The 22,249-nt window shown below is 38.5% G+C and overlaps 1 protein-coding gene across 2 annotated transcripts in view; it reads right to left on the bottom strand.

The window, feature by feature from the left end:
* The window catches only part of LOC109113307 (phospholipid phosphatase 3-like), a 37,823-nt gene extending 15,798 nt beyond the window's left edge, over nucleotides 1-22,025 (bottom strand). The window contains exons 1-5 of one of the 2 annotated variants that reach the window (XM_042777566.1): nucleotides 21,822-22,018; nucleotides 21,468-21,728; nucleotides 3,917-4,074; nucleotides 1,038-1,318; nucleotides 452-509 (exon numbers count right to left, since the gene is read on the bottom strand). In XM_042777566.1, the coding sequence (XP_042633500.1) occupies nucleotides 452-509; nucleotides 1,038-1,318; nucleotides 3,917-4,074; nucleotides 21,468-21,603 (633 nt within the window). In that variant the 5' untranslated portion in view covers nucleotides 21,604-21,728; nucleotides 21,822-22,018. Of the gene's footprint in view, nucleotides 1-451; nucleotides 510-1,037; nucleotides 1,319-3,916; nucleotides 4,075-4,458; nucleotides 4,614-21,467 lie in introns of both variants that reach the window. The other variant, XM_042777567.1, reaches the window with a different exon arrangement.
* Between the last annotated feature and the right edge of the window lie 224 nt (nucleotides 22,026-22,249).

Raw genomic sequence — 22,249 nt, forward strand, 5'->3', positions numbered from 1 at the left:
AAGAAAAGGAGGGAGGAGTGGAGGGCCTTGCGTGTGAAAGGGGAAAAAGTTTGAAGCCTCTGAAAGAGGCTTTACATACAGTGAGAGACTCCGGGAGGCTGAGCGAAATCTGGCTTTGTGTGTATGTCAAGTTATATTGGGGATTCTGCATAACTGGTGTAAAAAAGTGTGTGACCCATTCAAAAAGAGAATAGATATAAAGCATAAGGAATGAAAGTGGAATAAAGGACAACTTCAGACAAAAGGGAAGTCTACACAGCTGCACAAATAAAAACAGGTGGAGTGTGTCCATTCCGGAGATGAACAAGGAAAATAAAAGTGACCCACATTACAGAGACCCACAGAGGAGGGTGAAAGGGTGATAGAGGGCCCCTGTTTCATACTAAACATAATAGCTCTTTAGTAAATTAACAGAACTTGTGTGTGAGCATCAAACAGTGTATGTACTCACAGACAGATACAGCATGGTGTACATCGAAAATGAAGCATGTCCAGAAAAGAAGGACTTCCTGTAGAAAAAAAAAAAAAAAATCATTAAAACAAAATTTTGTGCAACATTTAATTAACAATGTTTTATTATTAAATATATAAAAACATTCAATTTATTTATTTGTTAAGCTTCTATAAAAATATTTTAATACAAATATTATGTATTAAAAATATTAAACATCTTTTTAAAAACATTTGAGTGTTTTTGAAAGTCTTTAATGCTTACCAGGGCTGTGTTTATTTGATACAAAACACAGTAAAAACAGTAATATTGTGAAAAATGATTACAATTTAAAATTGCTGCTTTCTATTTTAATATATTTTTTAAATGTGATTTATTCCTGTGATGCAAAGCTGAATTTTCAGCATCATTACTCCTACTTCAGTGTCACATGATCCTTCAGAAATCATTCTAATGTGCTGATTTGCTCATTGTGTTTATTACTTATTGTTATCAATGTTGAAAACAGTTGTGCTGCTGCTTAGTATTTTTGTAGAAACTGTGACATTTTATTATCCCATGTGCATGTGAGTGTTGAATATCTCACCTGGCTTCTTGTACTTTGTTGAAATCTCCACGACATGTGTATTGAGTAATATATCCCAGAGAGCAGTTGATGGTAGAGTAGTCAGGGTCACAAATGGCTAGGAAGTGCGGCCTCATCCGTCCAACCGAGACCTTGGCAATGTCTGTGAATGATTGGCTGACGGCGCAGCCGAAGATGAACACGCCCACTTGTCTGTAAAGGGCGGAGACGTATGGATTTCCCACAAATGACTTGGAGCCCTGGTTCAGGTAATGGATTCTGTAGCATTCGCCAATCACAATCTAGAGAACGGTTAATTTACAATGGAAACAAAAATTACTGATAGCTGAGATTAATAATACACACAGGCTCTGTTCCAAAACCTAGCAAAAAAAAACAAATAACAAAAAAAAACCGAAAAAGACAATTCAAATGCACTGCGCGAAGATCAGTGGAAAAAGATGGTAAATGAGCCGAGATGTTGATTATGAATAAACATTTCATCAGTACTGAACAGTATCAATACATTTGTTCAGTGTAATTAAAAATCGCCTTTTTTATGATGTTAACTTAGCAACATGCTAACAAACACTTTTGAAATCAACTCGAACCAATTTGTGTGATGCTCAGAGCTGCTGCCTACATAGTGTACCAAATTGTCATCAGGTTCAATGATGGTTAGGACACCTGTGTAGGCAGCTGCCTATATAGGTACAAGAAAGCAAGACAACTCACTAGGCTTTGGAACAGAGCTAAATGTCATTAAGATCATAAAGTGATGGTGATTTCATAAAGTCATACCACAAACATTAACGTGTCGTGTGTAATATCACAAGATTTCAGTGGTCAGGTCATGGGCATGCAGGGTGGAGTTAGACGAACATGCAAATGAAGTATCATTAAGGAAAGCACATACATCAAAAAAGCAGAAAGAAATGAGGGAATGAGAAAACGAGTAACTTGAGTTATGACTGAGCATGGCCTGCCCATTGCTGGTGATATTTTAATGATATGGAACATATTATATTTCTAAAGGTTATGGCTTTCATATGAGCAGCTAGAGCATGGGATTTTAAAACAGCGCTCTGCGCCATTTCAAACCAGTAGGACGTAAATTTGAGCAGAGAGGCATAGGTTATGAAGTACATAAACCATGCCTTAATGAGATATTAACTATCTCTCGTGCTCTTTTTTCATTCTCTCTTCAAACTGTAGAGGAACGCTGTCGTGGTGGTAGTGAAGAGTGGGTCTGCTTTCCCTGAGGCCTAACCAAACTAGTATTGGAGACACTGCTAATTAACTACAGCTGTGTGAGGGGAGCCAACACACACACACACACACACACACACACACACACACACACATATATATATGCACACCCAATCCCTGTTTTAATCAGGAGAATTGCTGAGCATGGGAACATGTCTAGTCCAGACAGTGAGGCATGCATGTCTCCAAATGGGATCTCCACGGAGTCATGGCATGGTGTCATGCCAGTTTACAGGGGCTTTTACTGCAAGACCACTTCCCTCATCTCCACCACTTTATTCCACAAGGGGTTTGCCTGGCATGTTGAATTTTTTCTTTCAGATATTGTTTTGGAGTTTCACAAGAGCTCAAAGTTAATGTTGCATTCTTTCTTTTTCTTCATTGAACATGTGTCCTCCAGGTGACTGGGTTCATTTGTAAGAGGTTAACCCTTTGGCAGCTGTGAATGTCGACTAATTTAACACCTCAGCAGCTGTGGGGCGGTTTAATCTCTTATCCAGATTTATCTGCAGTCAAATTGAATTTTGTGAGACTTTGCTCTTAAAAAAAAAAAAAATCACTAAATTAGGTCTATTTCACAAAATCTGTCAAGATGTCCTGCTCATTTCTTTTCTTTTTCTTTTATATTATTTCATTTATCTATGAAATAAGATAAATATGGAGGTTTAGGAAAATCATATTTGGGACCATTAGGATTTTATTTATTGATTTAGCATTTTGATCTTTTCATGACAATTAAGAATATTTTCTTTTAAAGAAGAACACTTACATAACTTAACATATGACATGTGAATGATTTGATTTTAATTTTAACTGTTCCATTTAATTTTAATCAACTTTCCATCGTTAAATAATTTTACATTTAAACTACATGGCAACTTATTATTTTTTAATTCAGTTTGCATTATGTTTAAAAGGTCTGTATGATACACGATTAATATATTTAAGCAACATTTTTCAATATGTGAAATTACATGTAAATTTATTATGTTGCACACATGCATGTATATATTTAAGAAGATGCTGGTCAGCATTAAATATATTATATAAAAAAATTACATAAATATAGTTTGCACTTATATTATGTGTGTGTATTTATATATCTGTAAAAACATATATTATGTAAAAACATAAGGATTCTTTAAAGTCTCCTAAAGTATACTTCTCAAGCATTCTTTAAAAAAAAAAGTCTCCTAAAGTATACTTCTCTTTCACAAGGTTTCTATCATTATATTACTGATTTATAACATTTTACACAGTAACTCATCATTGCTGTTTTTGAGAATTACTTTATCAAAAAGTAAAAACACAAAAAGAGCAATATATCACAAAATACATGCACACAAAAGAAGACAGAAGAAGATCGAGACAGAAAGAAGAAGAGAGACAGCGATAGCCCTGACCATGATAAATCTCTTAATGTTGAGTTATTCAAATGGGATGGGAAGGTTAATAGATTTAAAAAGGATTATGGGTAGAATTCTATGCTACAACTCACCATTTATTTCTACAGTTATTTTACTAATCAGTTATTCTACTAATGGTCTAATAGGGGGTGAGGGATGACGATGGGATGTTTATATGAATTAGTGGTATATTTATATGAATATATATATAAGAGATGAACTTACAGAGAGGATGGCAATTAGAATGCCAGCGGCACAGAGCACGGCATCACTTATGGTGTCCCCGTTTTTATACGGGTACTGGATGGACTGGTCACTGCAGTAAAACCCGCGATGGTACGGCTTGATTGTGCTAGTTTCAATTATCAGGAAAGGCAGGCCAGCTACAGCGAAACACACACACACACGCACACAAAGAGAGAGAGTGGGGGGAGAGAGAGAGAAAGAGAGAGATTTCAGGTCAGTCACAGAAAGACACACGCAGGTAGCGGCACAGCACAGCACAGCACAGCACAGCACAGCACACGGCAGCCGAGGATTATGGGAAATACCAGGCAGGGGAGGGGGGCTGACATGGTAGCTCGACTTCTGAGAGAAGTGAACGGCTACACATTGATAATGTTTATTTGGCACAATGCACTAAAAGTTTCTCCTATATAAATGCTGTAAACTATAATAACTCTCTCAAAAGACTTGATTTCCCATGCAGTCGCCCCACTCGCCTGGCCCCATGTCCCCTGTCTGAGGCCCCTCTGTGGGGCACTTACGCTGGCAATGGGCAGGAGGAGGCCCACGGCTGTCAGCACAGAAGAGGGCACAGTGCTGTTTTTAAAGGCGTAGCGGATACTGTCGTCTGCGCAGTAGAACCCACGCTGGTACGGCTGCACTGTCGATTTATGCAACACCATCGAGGGCAGCATAACTACGCAAAAAACACAAACACAGACCCCGTAGGGTGTGTCATGATACACACTTACCTGTGATGACAGGGATGTTTCACATGACTTCCGTTCAAAAAGCGTATTATATAGTGAAACTACATTGCAAAATCAGCATTTTTTCTCTCCTTATTTTAAATCATAAATCTTAATTTTAAAGCAAAAATATGCCAGTGGCATTGGAAAAACAAACTTCATTCAAGATATATTCTTTGAATACAAGTTATATTAATATTCAAAATAGTAAACTGAACTCAAAATAATAAACTTATCCTTATTTTAAAAAAAAAATTCATTATAAAAAAAAAAAAAACATTGTAAAAAAATAAAAAAAAAAATACCAAATGCAGTGTAAAAAGCACGGAACTAAGTGCAAAACTGAGCAAATGGCATTCAATATTCAAGCAATTCATTAATAGGAATTCATAGGAAATTAATTAATTAAAAAAGTTCTCTAATCTTCTAAACAAAGCACTAGCTCAAAGTGCTGCTACTACAAGAGCTGTGTACACAAAACCTCAGAAAGCGCACATAATGTGCTGTGTCTTCAATACACATATTATTAACATAACATAACAAGTAACAGTTTGCACGTTTGCTAATTAAGACATTTGCGCAAAGCGGCACAATAACAATAACAAGAGAAGCTTCTCTTCCCTTTGACACGGGTTCAGGGCTATTGTCAGTGCAAAGTAGCTTAGAGCTAAAGACAATGCAGCCTAATGGCATTAAGCAAAGCTTTTCGGCAAACAATACTGTATGTAGAGCTTCAGAGAACTAATTCAATGCATATTAGACTTTATAATGAACAACAAACTCATCAAAGTCCTTCATTACTTGTTTTATACTTATAGTTATACTGAGTAATTCAAACTCATTTGTAAAAAGTTATGTTATGAAATTCTGGATCTTTATGATTTGTTGAAGTCCTGTTCCAAAACCTAGTGAGCTGCAGCCTAACAATAAGAGACTTTTGATTCACAGTTGATTCCAATAGAGTATTGTGTAAGCATATTACTAAGCTACCTGAAATACTATAAACGTAAACATACAAAACATGCAAATAATGGGTTCGAATAAACCCATTTACCATGAATTAGATCTATTTATAAATCACCATTTCTTTTGAGTCGTTCACCATGTTGATTTTTTTCGGAATACATTCTGGGACTGCATTGTTTAAAAAAATAGTGGCCTAAAGATGCTGGAAGCCTCTTAGGAAGCATTTGTTATGTTGTTGCCTACATTTGGATCGAGTCTGTGATGCTGTCTATGTAGGCAACTCACTAAGGTTTGGAACAGAGTAGGTATGTGGACATTTCGGAGACGGAATATGTGGAGTTTTCAGGTTCATTTGTGGTTTTGCTAAAACATTTTCATAGCAGTTTGGTTCATATCTTAGATAAGTATGATGGAGACACTTTTTGTGGTTAAACGCAAAGTCTCTGTGACTTATGTGGTGGAGGGTTTCCCTTTGTACAGAAATAGACAACAAAATACATGCACACTATTTGGCATGGGTCTAAACCAATGTATTTGTTCAGTAAAGAAAGGGACAGATGCCAGGCTGGGATCTCAGCCCAAATTGACTGACTCATTAAAATGTCACATGTCCTGCAAAACACACGTCAGCTGTCATCATCCAGCCAACGGCGGGAAAAACAAATAAATTTTTTCAAATCAAAGCAAACTAAACATCAGACTCAAAGTTGTGGTGGGAGCTTTGAAAAGTTCCCCCTGAAGGATTATAAAATGTGTGAATAGCAAGAAAAACAAAGATTAGCTTACGCCGACCACCCAAATGTCTGGAACGGTGTTTGGAGCGAACGACAGGCGTTTGGGCTTTTTGTGGTTGGAGAGAGAGGAGACTGCAGCCGTGGTGATTGATTCTTTCTAACACACAAATATATACATACAATAAACCAAACCTTTAAGATGTAAGATCATACCAGCACTGGGAACCAGATCATTGTGAAAAACAACTACCCTCAAGCCTCTTTGTTACTTTTCGTCAGTGAAGCCTACTTATTTCTCAAACCTCCAAAAACTTCATGACGACGTTCTTAAGCTCAGAGCGAAATAATATTCAAACATGCTCAAAGGAACATCATGATGTGGTTTTTAGACATAAGGTCTTGTACAACATAAGCTACTTCATCTAGATGCGGTCAAACACCTCTTTCTTCTCTCTCGCTCTCCTGTTAGACAGCTGGGCATTACCGGAATTAAGGAAGTAGACACTTTCTACACCTGCAAAAATATAGGACTTTGGGTTGAAGGAGTTTGTGTAAAGTTTTCTCACGGGTGCTTGAGTTGGAGACGCTCAAAGAAACTTGACTTAGCTAATTCAACCTCAAAATATGAGACTGGGCAGAGGGAATACATGAACCTAGGGTACATATGTGGAAACACATGCAGACATGGACGCACATTCCTCTTTGGCACTGATTGTGATGTTTTCAGATCTGCTCTGACCACAAGGTCAAACACGCTTTGAGTGTCTGGAAAAAGCCAAGTTCTAGCGATCATATTTCATCATATGTTCATGTACAACACAGACCCTATACATTTGTGTTAGGGTGTGTATATATTATCTGCACAAGTATAAAGTCAAATGGTAAACAAGTTTGTTTGACAAGTGGGGGAAAAGGACCCCTACTGATCCTCAAAGCTTGAGTACAATGCATCTTTAGTGGAAAAGAAGATAAAAATACTGATTTATAAAATGGTTAAATGTGTTGTATGGGGCATACTTTTGTGGTCATCATAGTATAAACTTAGCACAACTGAAAGAGGAGCACTGAGCAGCTATAAAACCTAAGTAGTTCTTAAATGTGTGTATGTACATGTAGGCCTCCACATTACTTCCATGCATTTGTGAAAAGCCTTCTGTCTGTGGCCAATGATGTTGGCTGAGAGCCTGTGTCATGCCAGCATCCCATTGTTCTCCCACCATGAGAGAGGACTGATATGCTGAGACTGTCCTCAGTCTTCTCTAGCTCTGTTTCTCACTCTTCAGCAATAAAGGACAATATGCATGCCAATATTCAAGACACAATTGAACAAGCAGCTTCACTCAAAAAAATGAAGTAGCCTAGCAGCCATAGTCCTTATGTGGGAGACACAGGTTTAAATGTAGTCCAGATCTCCTTTCTGGAAAATGCTTTGTAATCAGAATTTATGATGAAAAGTTTTAGAGAAATAATATAATATAGAATTCTTCTCATCTAGTGAACTCTCAAGACCTTTCAAAGGTTTAACACCACTAACAAACTAAGGCTGGCACAAGATCAGATGTAATTTGTTGTTTTATATCTACTATAACTCTCTCTACTTTCTGGTACAATAGTAACTATGTGTCTCAGTAACTATGAAAGACTGAAGGAAAGAAAGAAGGAGGGAGGAAACCACTAGCCTGATGTCTGTGCAAAGTTAATTAAATAGAAATAAATTTAGGCTGATTTACATTGAACCCATGGCCACAGCTAAAGAGTGGTGAGTAGTGACTTACAAACACAAAGAGGAGCTGTCCAACAGCTTTTATTGTATCCTCGTGTCAAGGGAGCCATGTGAAAAATATTAAAAGCTTAACTGATGTCAAACAGACCATTGTCCTTGTCAATAGTTTGCCATATGATGGTTAAAGAGAGTCAATTCAAAGTGGCTCTGGCACTGGGTTCACTGCGTATGAACTCGCAATTCGGTCTCTGACTTGACGCTCAATATAAGCTCAATGAAAAACAAAGGAGCCAAATCTATTGGGACCTCTAGCGCCACGCATACACGCACTCACAAAACAATTATAAGTGGGTGGCAGAGTGGTGCATTGTGGGGGACATTTTTCTATTTGCGTTATCAGATGTGAGCATGCAGCCTTTCTGTTCTTAGAAGGGGAACGGCTAGACGCCAGGCAGTCGCTACAGGCAACCACCGAGCCAGCTCTTCACGGCCATAGTTACTGATATTCCAGAACGGAAATCAGTTGTAGAAATCAATGTTTATCTAAAAAATGGGAAGAATCTTATCGGACACTATCGACTATTGGTGGCTGGTTATGCAGGCATGAAGCCTGGAGGAAAAACATGTTTGTGTGTCTGATGCAAGATTACATTGACAGATCTTATGTGCAGTTGAGTAAATGTGTGAGAGATTGTAGCATAATGCTGACAGCTTTGATTGACTTTGACTGCTCATGTTTTCCAACTGGGTTGCATCCACTAGAAAAAGCCACTAATACAATCTGACGGGCTGGTTGGGACGTTCAAACTATTTTCTAATAGCGCAAAACCTTAAAAGGCTATGTGGTATAAGTAGACTCCTACTTGTTAAGTATCTGTTTGGAATCCTAAACCATTAGGGCTTAAACAAAACTGAAATCAGAAATATCTGACCTTTCCTTCAAAGCTTCTAAAAGCTTCTTGGGCTAAAGGAAGTAGTGGTATTGACTATGTGCTGGGGTGAACGCAAACTGCATTGTGAAGCAGAAGCTCTGAATGACTATTAAAGGCTGATCTGTCATTGTTAGGACAAAGATGCATTGCTGAATAGGAATGAATAAGGAAGAATGCTTTGTGAAGAGATGCATATGCAGGAATGGCCGTCTGCCCCGGAACAATGACTGCACTGAGTAGACAGCACATTGTGCATAAGCATAAACACCATGAAACACATCTACAAATTAAAGTCTAAGGTTCCATTAAACGCTCAGAGCAGAACCAGGTTACTGAAGTATGCATGAAGCACAAATTAAAAAATGTGGCAGAAGAAATACACAAACAAATATTCTCTGAAACAGAAACCACAATTACCACAACACATATTCCCGCCATGTCTCTACACAACGTGGCCCCTGTCTGAGTCATGCATCAAGTCTTCCTGTAGCTAGTGTGCAAATATGCCACATAATAAGTGTCACGAATCAGAAACCCACTTAAGGGTCGCTAAGGGAAAGGAATCGTCATATACGGTAAGATAAACAGGTGTGTTTTATAGCTTATGCTGTTTAGGAAAGTCCTTGTGAGCTTATCTGCTAAATTGCTCAATGACACATTCAGTCAAACAACACCAGGCTTCTATTACATACTTTCCTACATTAAATAAATTATTAAATGAAGAAAGTATTTTTAGATAATGTGTACAGGAAGTTGATCTGTAAATGCCTAGTGCTGGTGAATCACTTCAGTCATAGCTAGCACCTGGAGCCAGGACTAAGGTGTCAAGGTTTGGCTGGTTAACATTATTAGTCAACTCAAATCCCATTGAGGGGATGTTAAGAGATATCTTTGGGAATGTTAAGAGATATCTTTCTCCAGGTACTATACACCACCTTGGCCAGAACTTTGTTCTTTTGTTCAGCACCTCTGGTTCTTGGCTGGTGAACATGTTGGTGAACATGAGTGTGCATTTCCTGTAACCTGAGTCCCAATTGGACACAATGAGTCGGGGGTCAACTCGATTCATAAATCTGATAAGAGGAAAGACCTTTCCAACCATTTTCAATCCACAATGGCAGCAATCAGGACTACACCTTGTGGAAACAATGCACACACGACAGCATGCAAGAATAGAATCATTTTAGATACAAGCATGTCCTCTGAGGCCACTAAGAGGTGATGTGAGAGTTTGTTGTTTAGTTTTGAGCTCCACTGATGGCTCTATCATCTGCGATCTGCAAAGGGCTTGTGGCCAGAGCCTTCACACAATGCAAGAGCCTGTGGAGGATGCAGAGTGAGAAAGGACGGGCATGGTAACCCCTGTGGGAATCTGTTGAGAATGAGTGGCTCACTGCCAGCTCTCATGGGACTCTCACTGGCTGAAAGACTGAAGCCGAACACAAAAGAGAAAGCCACCCCTGCTGGGAACAAGGGAAATGTAAGAGGAGGGCTTCATTAATTACAGGGAGAAAGGTAAATGGAGGGAGGGAGACAGGCCGAGATGAAGAGAGGGTGGCCATTGAAATCTAATGTAACGAAGCATACTGTATATTTAGAACAAAGTGTGTGTGTGGACCGAGGTCTATAGTAACTGGAGAAAGCCCAGCATTCCCATTCATCTTAAGGCTAATTGCTCAGCTGGCACTGGACCCGTAAGAAGTCCTTGATTTGAAATTCGCTCACTGGCACTCAGCTCTGGATGTAATTGTTTATGACCCAATCACCTGTGACATAAGAGTCCATGTGACTAATCACGTTGTAGTGGCCAAAAATGATGTCATGGCAATCCTGATTGGCTGATGTCACCACAAGACCATGCACAGGCCCAAAACCTTCACTAGTGATTATTCTAAGTTATGCCTTTTTGGTGCTGCTCCAAGTCTATGTTTCCAAAATTGTGCATTGAGGCCCAAAGCAAGAAATGGGACACCTTACGGCCTTGTGGACTTCACAGGCATTCCAGGAAATGCAAGTACATAAGACTGATCAAATGCATCATATGGAACAGGGCCTTAGTATAACTTGGTATGTATATAGTATATCCTGATCCTTGCTAACCAGTCAGACCTTGACCCCTTGGTGAGGACATGCCATTTATAAAAGGTTCTACTTCACCACAATAATAATAACCCCCTTTGTATTATTCATAAGAAATAAGAGCATCACAAAAAACACTAACAACACCTAAAAAAAAAAAAAAAAAACAACAATACCTCCCACAAAAAAAAAAAAAAAAAAAAAAAAACCCACCTACACTAAACATTAAACCGCAGACAAAAGTACACACAGAGAGATTAGGTCTCAGTAGCACCCTGCATGTTTCCTCTCTTCTGCTGCCATTGCTGTAATTTCCCTGGAGCAGGATCTTCTGCTGCCCTGTAAAGAAGCACTGACCCGCTTGTCAACTGACCCATCACTTACAGATATCAATGTCAGAAAGAGTCTATTTCAGAGATAACACTGTCCAATACAAATCAATGTGGGTCAACCTAGTTTTTGTCAACGTATTTTGTTCTCCAAAAGCGTAATGCTGCTGCAAAGTGACAAAATTGCAGAGGTAACAAAACTGCAACTAATCAGAATACATTTGATGTTCAACATTTAGTTTCATGGAGCAGGATTTTGGACCAAAGAGACTGGTCTGAACCTTGGTCAGAGGTACCAAGTGCGACCTGACAAAATAAGAAATTGGCAAATTATTCTCCACTTGTCGCAGGAGCATTTATCACTTGTAGTATCTTGCCTGGACAGGATACAGTGTGAAATTTGGAAGAAACAGATTTGTGAATGTTTGTTTAGTTTGTAACCGAAATTGTGTTTTTAAGTACTGTATGTCAGAGAGACCCCTGCTGTCACTGTTCTCTGCTCTCTCACACACACCAGTGTCGCTCCGTTAGCTTTGTCTATGCAAGCTGCTGAGGTCAGCAAAGCTGTGCACATTGGCAATCCTACCTTTCTCACTCTCTCAATACATTAGATAGGCTCTGGGGCTGGGGCCCAGCTCAAAACGTGCTTACGCACAGCAATTTTAACTAACGGAAATCAACGCCAGAGTCATGCCTTTTCACGCGGGCATCTGAGTGGGCAGCCTTGCAAGGGGGCTGATAATACTGAGTGCAAATGACGAGTCATGTCCAAAATCACCCCCCCCCCACATAACCTTGCATAGTGCACTATTTGAAGAGATACCCATTTGTAGTGGTGTCCATAATGGATACTGTTGAGTGCACTCATTCAATCCCATAATGCACCACAATAATAAGTGTACAACCAATGTGAGGGTCATGCCAAACAAATTCCTGGTGGTATCCGCAGCCCTTCTGGACCACTCAGTATCTGAATTTGCTCACTTCTTTTAATTTACTCTTTCAAGTGTACTATATTAGTGAATTAATGTAGGAAATAGAGAATGAGTGTACAGGTGACGATTCTGGATACAGCCTAGGGCTGTGTTTCAATAGGCATACATACGTTTCTTTACTTTCAGGTGAATGCATATAAAAAATGATGGGGCAGCTTCAACCTTGCATTCCTCTGCACTTGTCATTAAGAGAAGTCTACTTGTTTTTGAAAATGCACTATAAAAAGAAAAGTACATCATCCAGGCCACTTTAGCTAACTTGCATCAACATACTGCCACAGTTAATCTTATCTTGTATGCTATTTAGAATGAACTGCAACAATACAAAAGCCCTCCAAGTCCTAAACATGTTAAAAGTGTTTACAAGAGGAGAATCATTAACAGAGCTTTGAGTCAAACTGTCTGTTTAACAAACATTCCCAAACGAGACGTTTATTAAAATTACAAATATATAAACATATCACCCATCAAGTGTAAAATCACAGTGGAGGGGGTATAATAGAAATGTGTCGAAGCTGCTCTGTTATTTAACCTTTTTGATCTCTTTGTCACCCACAAACAGCCCCTAGAGGAGACCAGCAAACAATATATTTAACTAACAGGAGACATGAGGACACATAAATAGAATTTACAGTAGTTTCTTCTAAATAATAATAATAATAAAAAAATAGTGTTTCCATGTTTGTTTAAAACACACAACAAATAGGCCTAACACGTCAAAATAAAAGTCTAAAGATCCCACTAAATAAAGCAGCAAAGGTCCCAAAAAGTAACTGTGTCAAGTATGTCACATTCTTTGGTCTGTCTGTTTACTTTGCCTTTAGGTGAGGAAATGTACAACTGCACAACTGCTGGCCAGTTTCCCTAGGTCAAAGGTCAAACCCAGCCTTTATCTTCTCACAGTAAAGAGTAATAAAAAAAATGAACCGACTATCGACTATCACCGACTATCTCTCTACCTCTTTATTTATATTTCTTTAACAAGGCCAATAAAATGTAATAAACACTTGTAGCTCAGGAGAAGTGGCTTCTTTGGACTGGCGTATCCTTTTTCTCTCTATCAATCCTTTCATCCCCTCGGCCCACTTCACAGTCAGTGGTGTGTCGTGATTCTGGAGGTGTGTGCATTTTTGGGTTAACCTAGGAAACCACAGCCTGCTGGGAGCATCTTCATTGGGGTAGAGCCCAGCAACTGCTCCCATCTCCCACCCTGCCCTGGAGCTTAAGAGAATGACCTGCCACAGACTTAACACTACATCCAAAGCATCTGAAAATAGCAATCTACGCTCTACCAGAGGGTGAGAGCTGCATTTAGGCTTTTGGTGTGGTGTGTGAAGGAATGAGTTCATGCAAATGTCACTGTCTAAATGTGTTTATTATGGTGTAGTGTATGAGTGTGTGTATATTGACATGTTTGTGTAAGCTACACTTCTTGTTGTGGGTGTGTGCTTCTGCAACGAGACAGTAACAATAACAGTGAAGGTGTAAATGATCACCGCATTGTTCTCCTGCTCCTACTCCTCCCACAAGGAAACATCCCAGAGCGAAAGAAAGACAAAACTCCTCTATAAAGTACAGACAGACTGATGCAGTGATGCATATGACATATGTGTATATAAACATCAAGTGTTTAACTCAAAGAGAAAGGAAATTATGGGGAGAAGAGAGGGAATGTGACAGGGAAATGTTGCAAGCCAGACTCAAGCATACACTTCCCATATGAGTTCCAGAGCTGAATGAACTAACCACTATGCCACAGCTCCGGCATCGTTGTCGGAATAATTAACTAAATTAACTTAATTTTAACAACATTTAACCAAACTACAATTTCAAACAAGCAAAGAATATATAAATGGTTCACAAATAAATGGTATTCCTCAAATCTTAAAAATGGAACAAGTATCTATTGCTGAAAATTTAAATACAGTACATACAGAAATAGAGATTTAAAGCCCAGAAACACATACCATACAAAATTACATCATAGAATGTGACCTCTAAATTATTTTTAGAGTATTAGTAGCCTAGTTATTTTAGTATTACTGAGTATTTATTAATATTTTAAATTAGCTTTTTCAGCTTTTATTTATAATTTTAATTTAGGTTTTAGTCATTTTATTATGCGCTTTTGTCATTTTCATGTTTGTTTGTTTTTTAGATTGCTTTTTAGCTTCATTTTTATTTCAGTTTCACTAATAAACTTAAGTTTACATTTTTAATAATTTCAGTGAACAATAACAACACTGCTCTATATCATTGGGCTGACATCTGCTGAAACCACGCAGATGCAATTTTATTTTGTTTAATATGCAGAGTTGATTTTCATCAATCCCTCCTAGACACACCCTTCTCCTCACCCTAGCTTTTCAGATATTAAACACTTCATATTTGATTAATCAATGAAAGCTGTAATTCACAAGACCATTTCTACTCTAAACGGGTGACAAACTGAAACCAAAAACTACATTTGAATTACATAATTTATTTGAGCAATATCCATCATATTGGAATATTACCCTTGGTCCCACAAGCTTATTAGCATATGAATGGGGGCCAGTTAGGCTTACACTCAGGAATCCTGAGCACCCTGGACTTAATCCACATGACCCAGAAAAAGTGAAAGAACGCTTGTCGTGTGAAGGTTGCGGAGGTCACCTTTGGCCCTTTGGTGCTAGAAGAGACTTCAACAGATGCCCACACTGGATCTGAAGAAATCCCATTGAAGAAAACACATGCACATACTCCAGAATAATTCCAGCACCCTGGAATTATAATCAAGCTGAGTGAACTGAGGATGATTGATCCTTAGTAAGCATTACAGCCGATGCATCCCACAGACTCATATGCACACAATGTCTCATTTGCTGAAACAATAGCTGACGGGATACAATATAGACTAGCGAGAGGAAATAGACTACAATTCCAACAAGAATAAATAAACAAATCACTTGTGTATTTACCTCATAGAGAGGCATACACTCATTCTTGCTTCCACTCTCTTGAAGAGCTTACGCTATTGTTCCGAGCGCAAACAGAGAGCCGAAACCACCAGAGATATGCAGCCGCAGGTCACAGAAAACAGTGTCCAAACTAGGAGGAATTTAGAGACTGTAACAAACCCGAAGAGTGTGTTATCGCGAGTATGCGCTCCAAGAAACCTTCTGGATGCGATAAAGTTGTACCCAACACTCTAACCACACACACACAGTCTAAACAGCCAGCTGATGGTCACTCATACTCATGTCTGCCTGTCTAATTGCTACCTACGGCAGCCCACTTCGTCGCATAAACTCTACAAGCATATACTTAAATAAATCACATGGCAGCGACCTCAGAAACCAGCCTCTCTTACACACACACACACTTAGTCGTGCACAAACACCCTCGCAGGTTCTTGCACAAAATGTCAAACAAGTTGTATTGCACATGTGCACTTAGAACTACACAAATACTGAGCGTGAGCACTATGTTTTGACAGCGTCATTACCAGCAGTGAAGCCGAAGCAAGGCGAGGCAGTCTGTGACTATATCTGAGGCCCAGATGACTCTACTGTACTCCAAGTGCACTCATATGGAAACCATTCCTACACACTGTAACCTTCCAGCCTTAATGCTGACCATTAGAAAATACAGCTCCTTCCGAACCCAGAGACTCTTAACGTCGCTTTCCAAAGATCTGGGGAAGCTTCTGATTCAGAGGAATGACTTCTGAAATCCTGTTTTACGTTTCATGGAACCCCGCTTTATTTTATTTTTCTTTCTTTTTTTCTTTTGTCATTCTTTGATATAAAGTTGCAGGAAAAAGCCACAGAGGACTGATCTGCAGGAAGGTTGTCTGTAATAAGTTCACTAAAATTTCGACTTTCTATCCAACTTTAAACTTGCAGCTAAATGCTACAAGTTCCCATTGTAACAGAGGCCTGGTAGTTAAGGCACAATCTCTAATATGTTAAACCATGGTGCTCTTTCAGACAACTATATTATAAACATACTATATTAAAGTAAAATTGCTACATAATATATATTTTTATATGACTTTATTTTATAGCTGTCCACAAACCCCTGGTTGTGGAAATGTTGCAACAGTTAATGGAGCATTACTACAAGAGGACTTGACATCCGTCTCTCTGACTGACAGCTTTCCTGTACACCATGTGGCAGCTTTAGATGGTCTCCTGCAATTACACCCTGTGAATGAGAGAAAGAGGGAAGGTTTGGAGAGGGGAGGATTACATTTCATAGCACAGCTGGCCACACCTAGGGCAAAGAGTCGGAGCGAGGGAGGGAAAACAGGAGAGTGGCCTAGCGAGACTACCTTTTCCTCTTCCCTCCCTTTCCTGCATTTGCCCCTGCATACACGCCAACCGAAAATTATACCAGATGTCACTTCAAGAGTGAAAGCCGCCTTCGGTCTGCAATGAAGAATTTGAGAAATTCTGAAAAATATTTATAGAGGTGGACCAGACCTTCTCAGCTTCAGAGGTGGAGGTTAATGTAGTCAGATCTAAATGAGAGAGACTCCCAAAGGGTTCTCTGGCACTCCATAACTCTAGCATCGCCCTCCTGGAATGTTACGGATAAAGGAGAAGTTAAAAGCAGCTAAAACGACCAGAAATCACGAGACCGAAACCTTTTCCTTCACTTTGATCTCCTCACAAGGTTACACGACTAATTCTGAACGACTGAGGGCCAAAGTTGTTCACGCAGTGTCGACGGTAGTGCTATCTTGCAGTATTTAAGTTGAGTTCTCATTTCCATTCCAACAAGTAAACAAGAAAACTCTTTTAGAATTGATGTCTCCCACGAGAAGCAGCTTGGCCAAACCTCTCAGACCAGCAAACTGGATTGAATGTCTGTGGTAAGTCAAGTATGCTTGACATCTGTGGGATATGAACAAAGAGCACACGAACAAGCATTTCCACCAATCGCTAACCAAGCAGAAAGCATCAATGTTCCGTGTTACATATTAGGATGAAACTCACTAAGCCTGTCAAAAGAGCATGTCCAAGTCATATTTCAACCCCCCCCTACCAAAAAAAAAAAAAAAAATCCGACCATTATTTTTTTTTTTATTATTATTATTTTCATGACATCTATGTTAATTTCCATCACAACTGTCATTACAATAATGTAAAATAAATAAACTTATATTTATTATTTGTATCATATTATGCAATATAAAAATATAAATCATTTAAAAATATATAAATTTAAAAATATATATATATTTTATATAAAAATAAATGTTTATAATTTAATATATATTGTGTTACATATACTGTAATATACTAATATATATATATATATATATATATATATATATATATATAATATTTGTGTATTAGTATATTACAGTATAATATAATATAATAAGGAATAAAAATAGATTTTTTAATAATTTTATTTGTACAATTTAAACAATGTTATATATTAAATTTAAATAATAATAATAAATAAATAGTATTATTTGTAAAATTACATTTTATAAAATGTTAAAAAAATAACATGGTAAATTACTTATAATTTTTTCATATTTCTTTAAATTTATTTTGTGTATTATACATACATATACATATATAAAATTATAATATATTTTTATTTTTTTATTTTTTTTTGGGGGGGGGGGGGGGGTTGAGTGTGAAAGAAAACCTGAATATGTTCTTCGTAAGATTCACTCATTAAGAGAACGTTAACTTCAATCACAACCATTTATACAAGCAACCCACTGACATCTGGAACAGTAAAGTCTGTGCAGATGAGAGGAAGAGTCTGGGTGGCTGTTTGTGTCTGTATGTAAACTATTTCAGCTATCAGTGGCATGGGCAGGAATGTGTGCGACCCACCACCCCAGACACCCTCGGGGGGAGTGACACACAGAGACACGCCTCATTTACGTTACTATAACTACTGTATGCTAATGAGCTGAGCTGCAGCCTCTCAGCTTCATCTCAACAGGAGGTAATGCTAAACATACTACAATCTGTCTGGCTGCTTTCTTAGTCTTCATTAACATTCATAATGCATGAGAGGCACTTCGTATACTATGCCCACAGTGATAAACTACTAATGAGCAGGAACAAAAGCATCATCCATCTCAGTGTGGATGTACTGCATGTGTAAACACCAATGACTGAAGCGGATTTAACTGTAATAAAAGAAACAAGTGAGAGCAGAAGAGGTTATCAGCTCCGAATCTGATGAGGGAGACGGTGAGAGTGCGAGAGAGAAACCCAAGGAGAGGGAAAGATGGTGATAACACTAATCTACAGATCTCCACAACAGATGGAACTTCAAGTGTCTGATCACTGGGTGGGCCGCAGTTTCAGTGCTAACAAAGCCTATTCATGGAGAGACATTCTTAAGCCATCCTTTTCAAATCCCCCTCCAAATGAGTCTCCTCTCTTTCGCATACCCCCCCCCCCCCCCCCCCCCCCCCAAGAAAACCAAAAATGGGACAAGCCCATTTTAAACATGACAAAGAACATGTTTGTTTATGTCTTCATTTTAAAGCACATAACTTGAGTTTTCCTACACTCTTAAAATTAAAGGTTCGAAAAAGAGCTTTGCGGATAGAAGAACCTTTTAGGGTTCCCCAAAGAACCTTTCAGTAAAAAGTTCTTAAAACGAACCATTTTTTCTAAGTGTGTAGAATATTTTAATATTCTAAAGAACCTTTTGTCAAATGGAAAGGCTCCATGGATGTTAAAGGTTCTTCATGGGACCATCAATTTTAATTTAAAAAGAGGTCCCATTTCTTGGTTCTGTTCCATTTCCATGGACGAAGCATTTTTGATTCCTCTAAGAACATTTCAGGGAACAGTTCTTCAAAGAAGCTTTTTTTTTTTTTTACATTTCAATAATGTAATGTAAAGAACCTTTTCCCATCATAAAGAACCAGTGTGCAATGGAAAGTTTCAATGTAAGTTAAAAGGTTCTTCATGGAACTATTGATGCTAGTAAAGAAGCTTTATTTGTAAAAGTTTAGTGAACTTGTTACATATGGACAACGTGTCTATATATACCACATGAGAACATGTCTTAAATTGGTTGCATTTGAAAGAGACCATATAAAATGCACCGGAAGATCTGGGTGCTTGTTTCCATTTTGATACGGCGGAAAAAAGTAATTAATCACCAAACACAATCAAAACAAACAACTAATTAACAAACACCATTTAAAGCGAAGCTATCAAACAGCCTTGGATCAGCGACGTTTCTCCTCTCCCGCCTCCACCTGCTCTAACGTGTCATCTCTTTTGAAAGCATGACAACCGTTTTGGATGCTGCAGAAGGTTCACAGGCATTTTAAAACCGTGGACTCTAATTGCTTACAAAAGCCTTGCCCTGCTTCTCTAAAGCGACATGTTTAAGCCGTTCTACTCCGCATTCCTGGGAACAAAAGCAGCGGGATTCATTCTGCCCCTTAAAGCGAAGAGAAAGTTGATATGATGCCTTGGCTGGAGTTAAATGAGGCATATGCCAGCTAGCGGGGGGTTGGAGGGTCTCTCCTAGAAGAATGTGTAAAGATGAGGGCTGAAGTTTGTTAATCCTTTCATTCTGAAGGAGGAGGGTTCGAACTGACAGGCTTTGAGGAAAGATGAGAACCCGACGCTGTGATGGTTTCCAGGCATCTGCACCAAACGATACGAATCAGATTCACCTACTGTAGTGACTAAATTCTGACTTGCTGTAGACGGATTTCAGGTACAGCCTTTCTGGAGTTGTCACGTCTTGCTCAAGGGCACAATTGTGTTTGTCCATTGTTGTTCTGAACCTACAACCTTTAGGTTAACAAGTGCACTTCTTTAACTACAACCTTCTTTAACTTCTTTAACCATAGGCAACACTTTCATCAATGTCACGCTGAGCTGGTGACAGCATGTGAAAAACTCACGGGCTTTCATTTTAAAGAAAAAAGAAAGAAAATGCACGCACCTGAGAGCAATTTACAGATAACACTGTCTATCCTCTGTAGACAAGTATGTCATGGACAATTGACTGAACTTAACTTCAAATCTAAATAAACACTTTCATAACAAACTCTACAGATCAGACTAATCAATTGCATATGGTCATGATGGTGTGCCTCAAAATCTGTTGCGTCGCAACTATAAAAAGCTGTGAACAAAGTCATGTTTACAAAACTTGTTTTGACTACAGATGATTCTGTTACATTTAAGTGATCGGTTAACCATAATAAGCATGTTCATATGCCACTTCAAAAGATGCCAATAGGGCGCAAAGGGGCCACAATAACTCCCTCCTTCTTCTGATGAATGAGAAGGCTTTCTTTAAAACAATCCAAATTATGTTTCTTACACATTTTATGGAGGAAGAAAAACAAAACAAATCAAGTGGTTTACATCAACAACAGTGCCAACTTCGCCCATCCTACTGGCTGTGATAAGAGCACTTAACGGTTATTCCTCTGTTTACTAAGATAACAATGCAGTGACCTTTTTTTTGCATTGTCATCTCAATAAATAGCAGTTTATTTACTTCAGCTTTCATGCTTTCCTATAGATTAACAGTTAAACCAGTTTAACTTCAGTTCGGAACATTTATTCCACCTGGTTCATTTTGTCGCACAAAACGTGTACTATTTTCCCTTTTTTTATTGTTTTATTTTTATCTGCAATTTGACATATTCCTCTCCCCAGCATTCTGTATTGCTGTGCAAAAATAGACTAATAAATAATACAGGCCTATATATATATATATATATATATATATATATATATATATATATATATATATATATATACATATACACACACACATATCATAACACATAAGAATAATAATAACAATTATAATAAAAGTGATTCATTTTTAACGTTATTTTCTTAGTAGCCTATGTATATTGAGATATATTTAAAATAATACATAAACAACAATATAAATAACACCATAAAAATTAAACCACTTTCACATTAGAGAGTGTTCAATTGCAAACTACTATTATGTAAATCTGCGTATGGTGCATTGATTTTAGACATAATGCGGGTTTTACTGTTACAAATGTTTGTGTGTTGGACACTCACCCAGAACAAGGCAGAAGATGTCTAGTGCTATCAAGAGTTTCCTCTTGCTGTTGTCTACGCCGTTGTTATTTAACGTGGATGTTCCTCCGTTTCTTGTTTCGGGTGCCATCGCCTTCTCATACATATAGTTTTGCATTTGAGAGAGTTCCTCCGGATGTCTTTCTCCTAAAATCCCAGAGATTTCAGTGGTCTTGTCAGCAAGAACGTGTCGTATAGAGTTTGAGGGAGTTAAAGTCCCGGCTTTTTAAGTGGGAAGACGTCCTGAAAAGTTAGTGAAAACAATGAGTTGTCCGTGCAATCAAGTTCATTCAACTTTGTCCGGTGAAGCCGCAGTGTTCCGGAGCGGTAAGTTACCTTTCTGAATGATGAGTCGCTTTGAGTCGGTTAGTTAAGTTTAGTTCTGGTTCTAGGCTACTTGAAGGTTTGAACTGAGAGCGGCGTTTTAAAACTAGGAGATGAACTCCAGTTTATGAATCCTCCTCTGGGCTCCACCTCCTTTCCTTCAGTAAGCGTTCGCCCCCCTTCTCCTGTCCTGAGCCGCGCTGGATGAATGAAGCCCTCAGCCCTCCAGGACACAGCGAGCTGCACTGCCCCCAGCGCCCGCTGCTCGGAACCGTGACCACGCCGCTCTCTCATTTACCGGGAAGTCACGTCGCGGGGCGTTAAAGGGAGCAGAAAGCCTGTGGGTTTCGATTTCCTCTGATAAATCATTTCATCCCTTGATATTCTATGTGTCATTCATAAATAGTATAAGTAATGAAAGTAGTATTCATAAAATGCAT

This window comes from Cyprinus carpio, chromosome A20, assembly GCF_018340385.1.
Source record: "Cyprinus carpio isolate SPL01 chromosome A20, ASM1834038v1, whole genome shotgun sequence".
NCBI classification, from domain to species: Eukaryota; Metazoa; Chordata; class Actinopteri; order Cypriniformes; family Cyprinidae; genus Cyprinus; species Cyprinus carpio.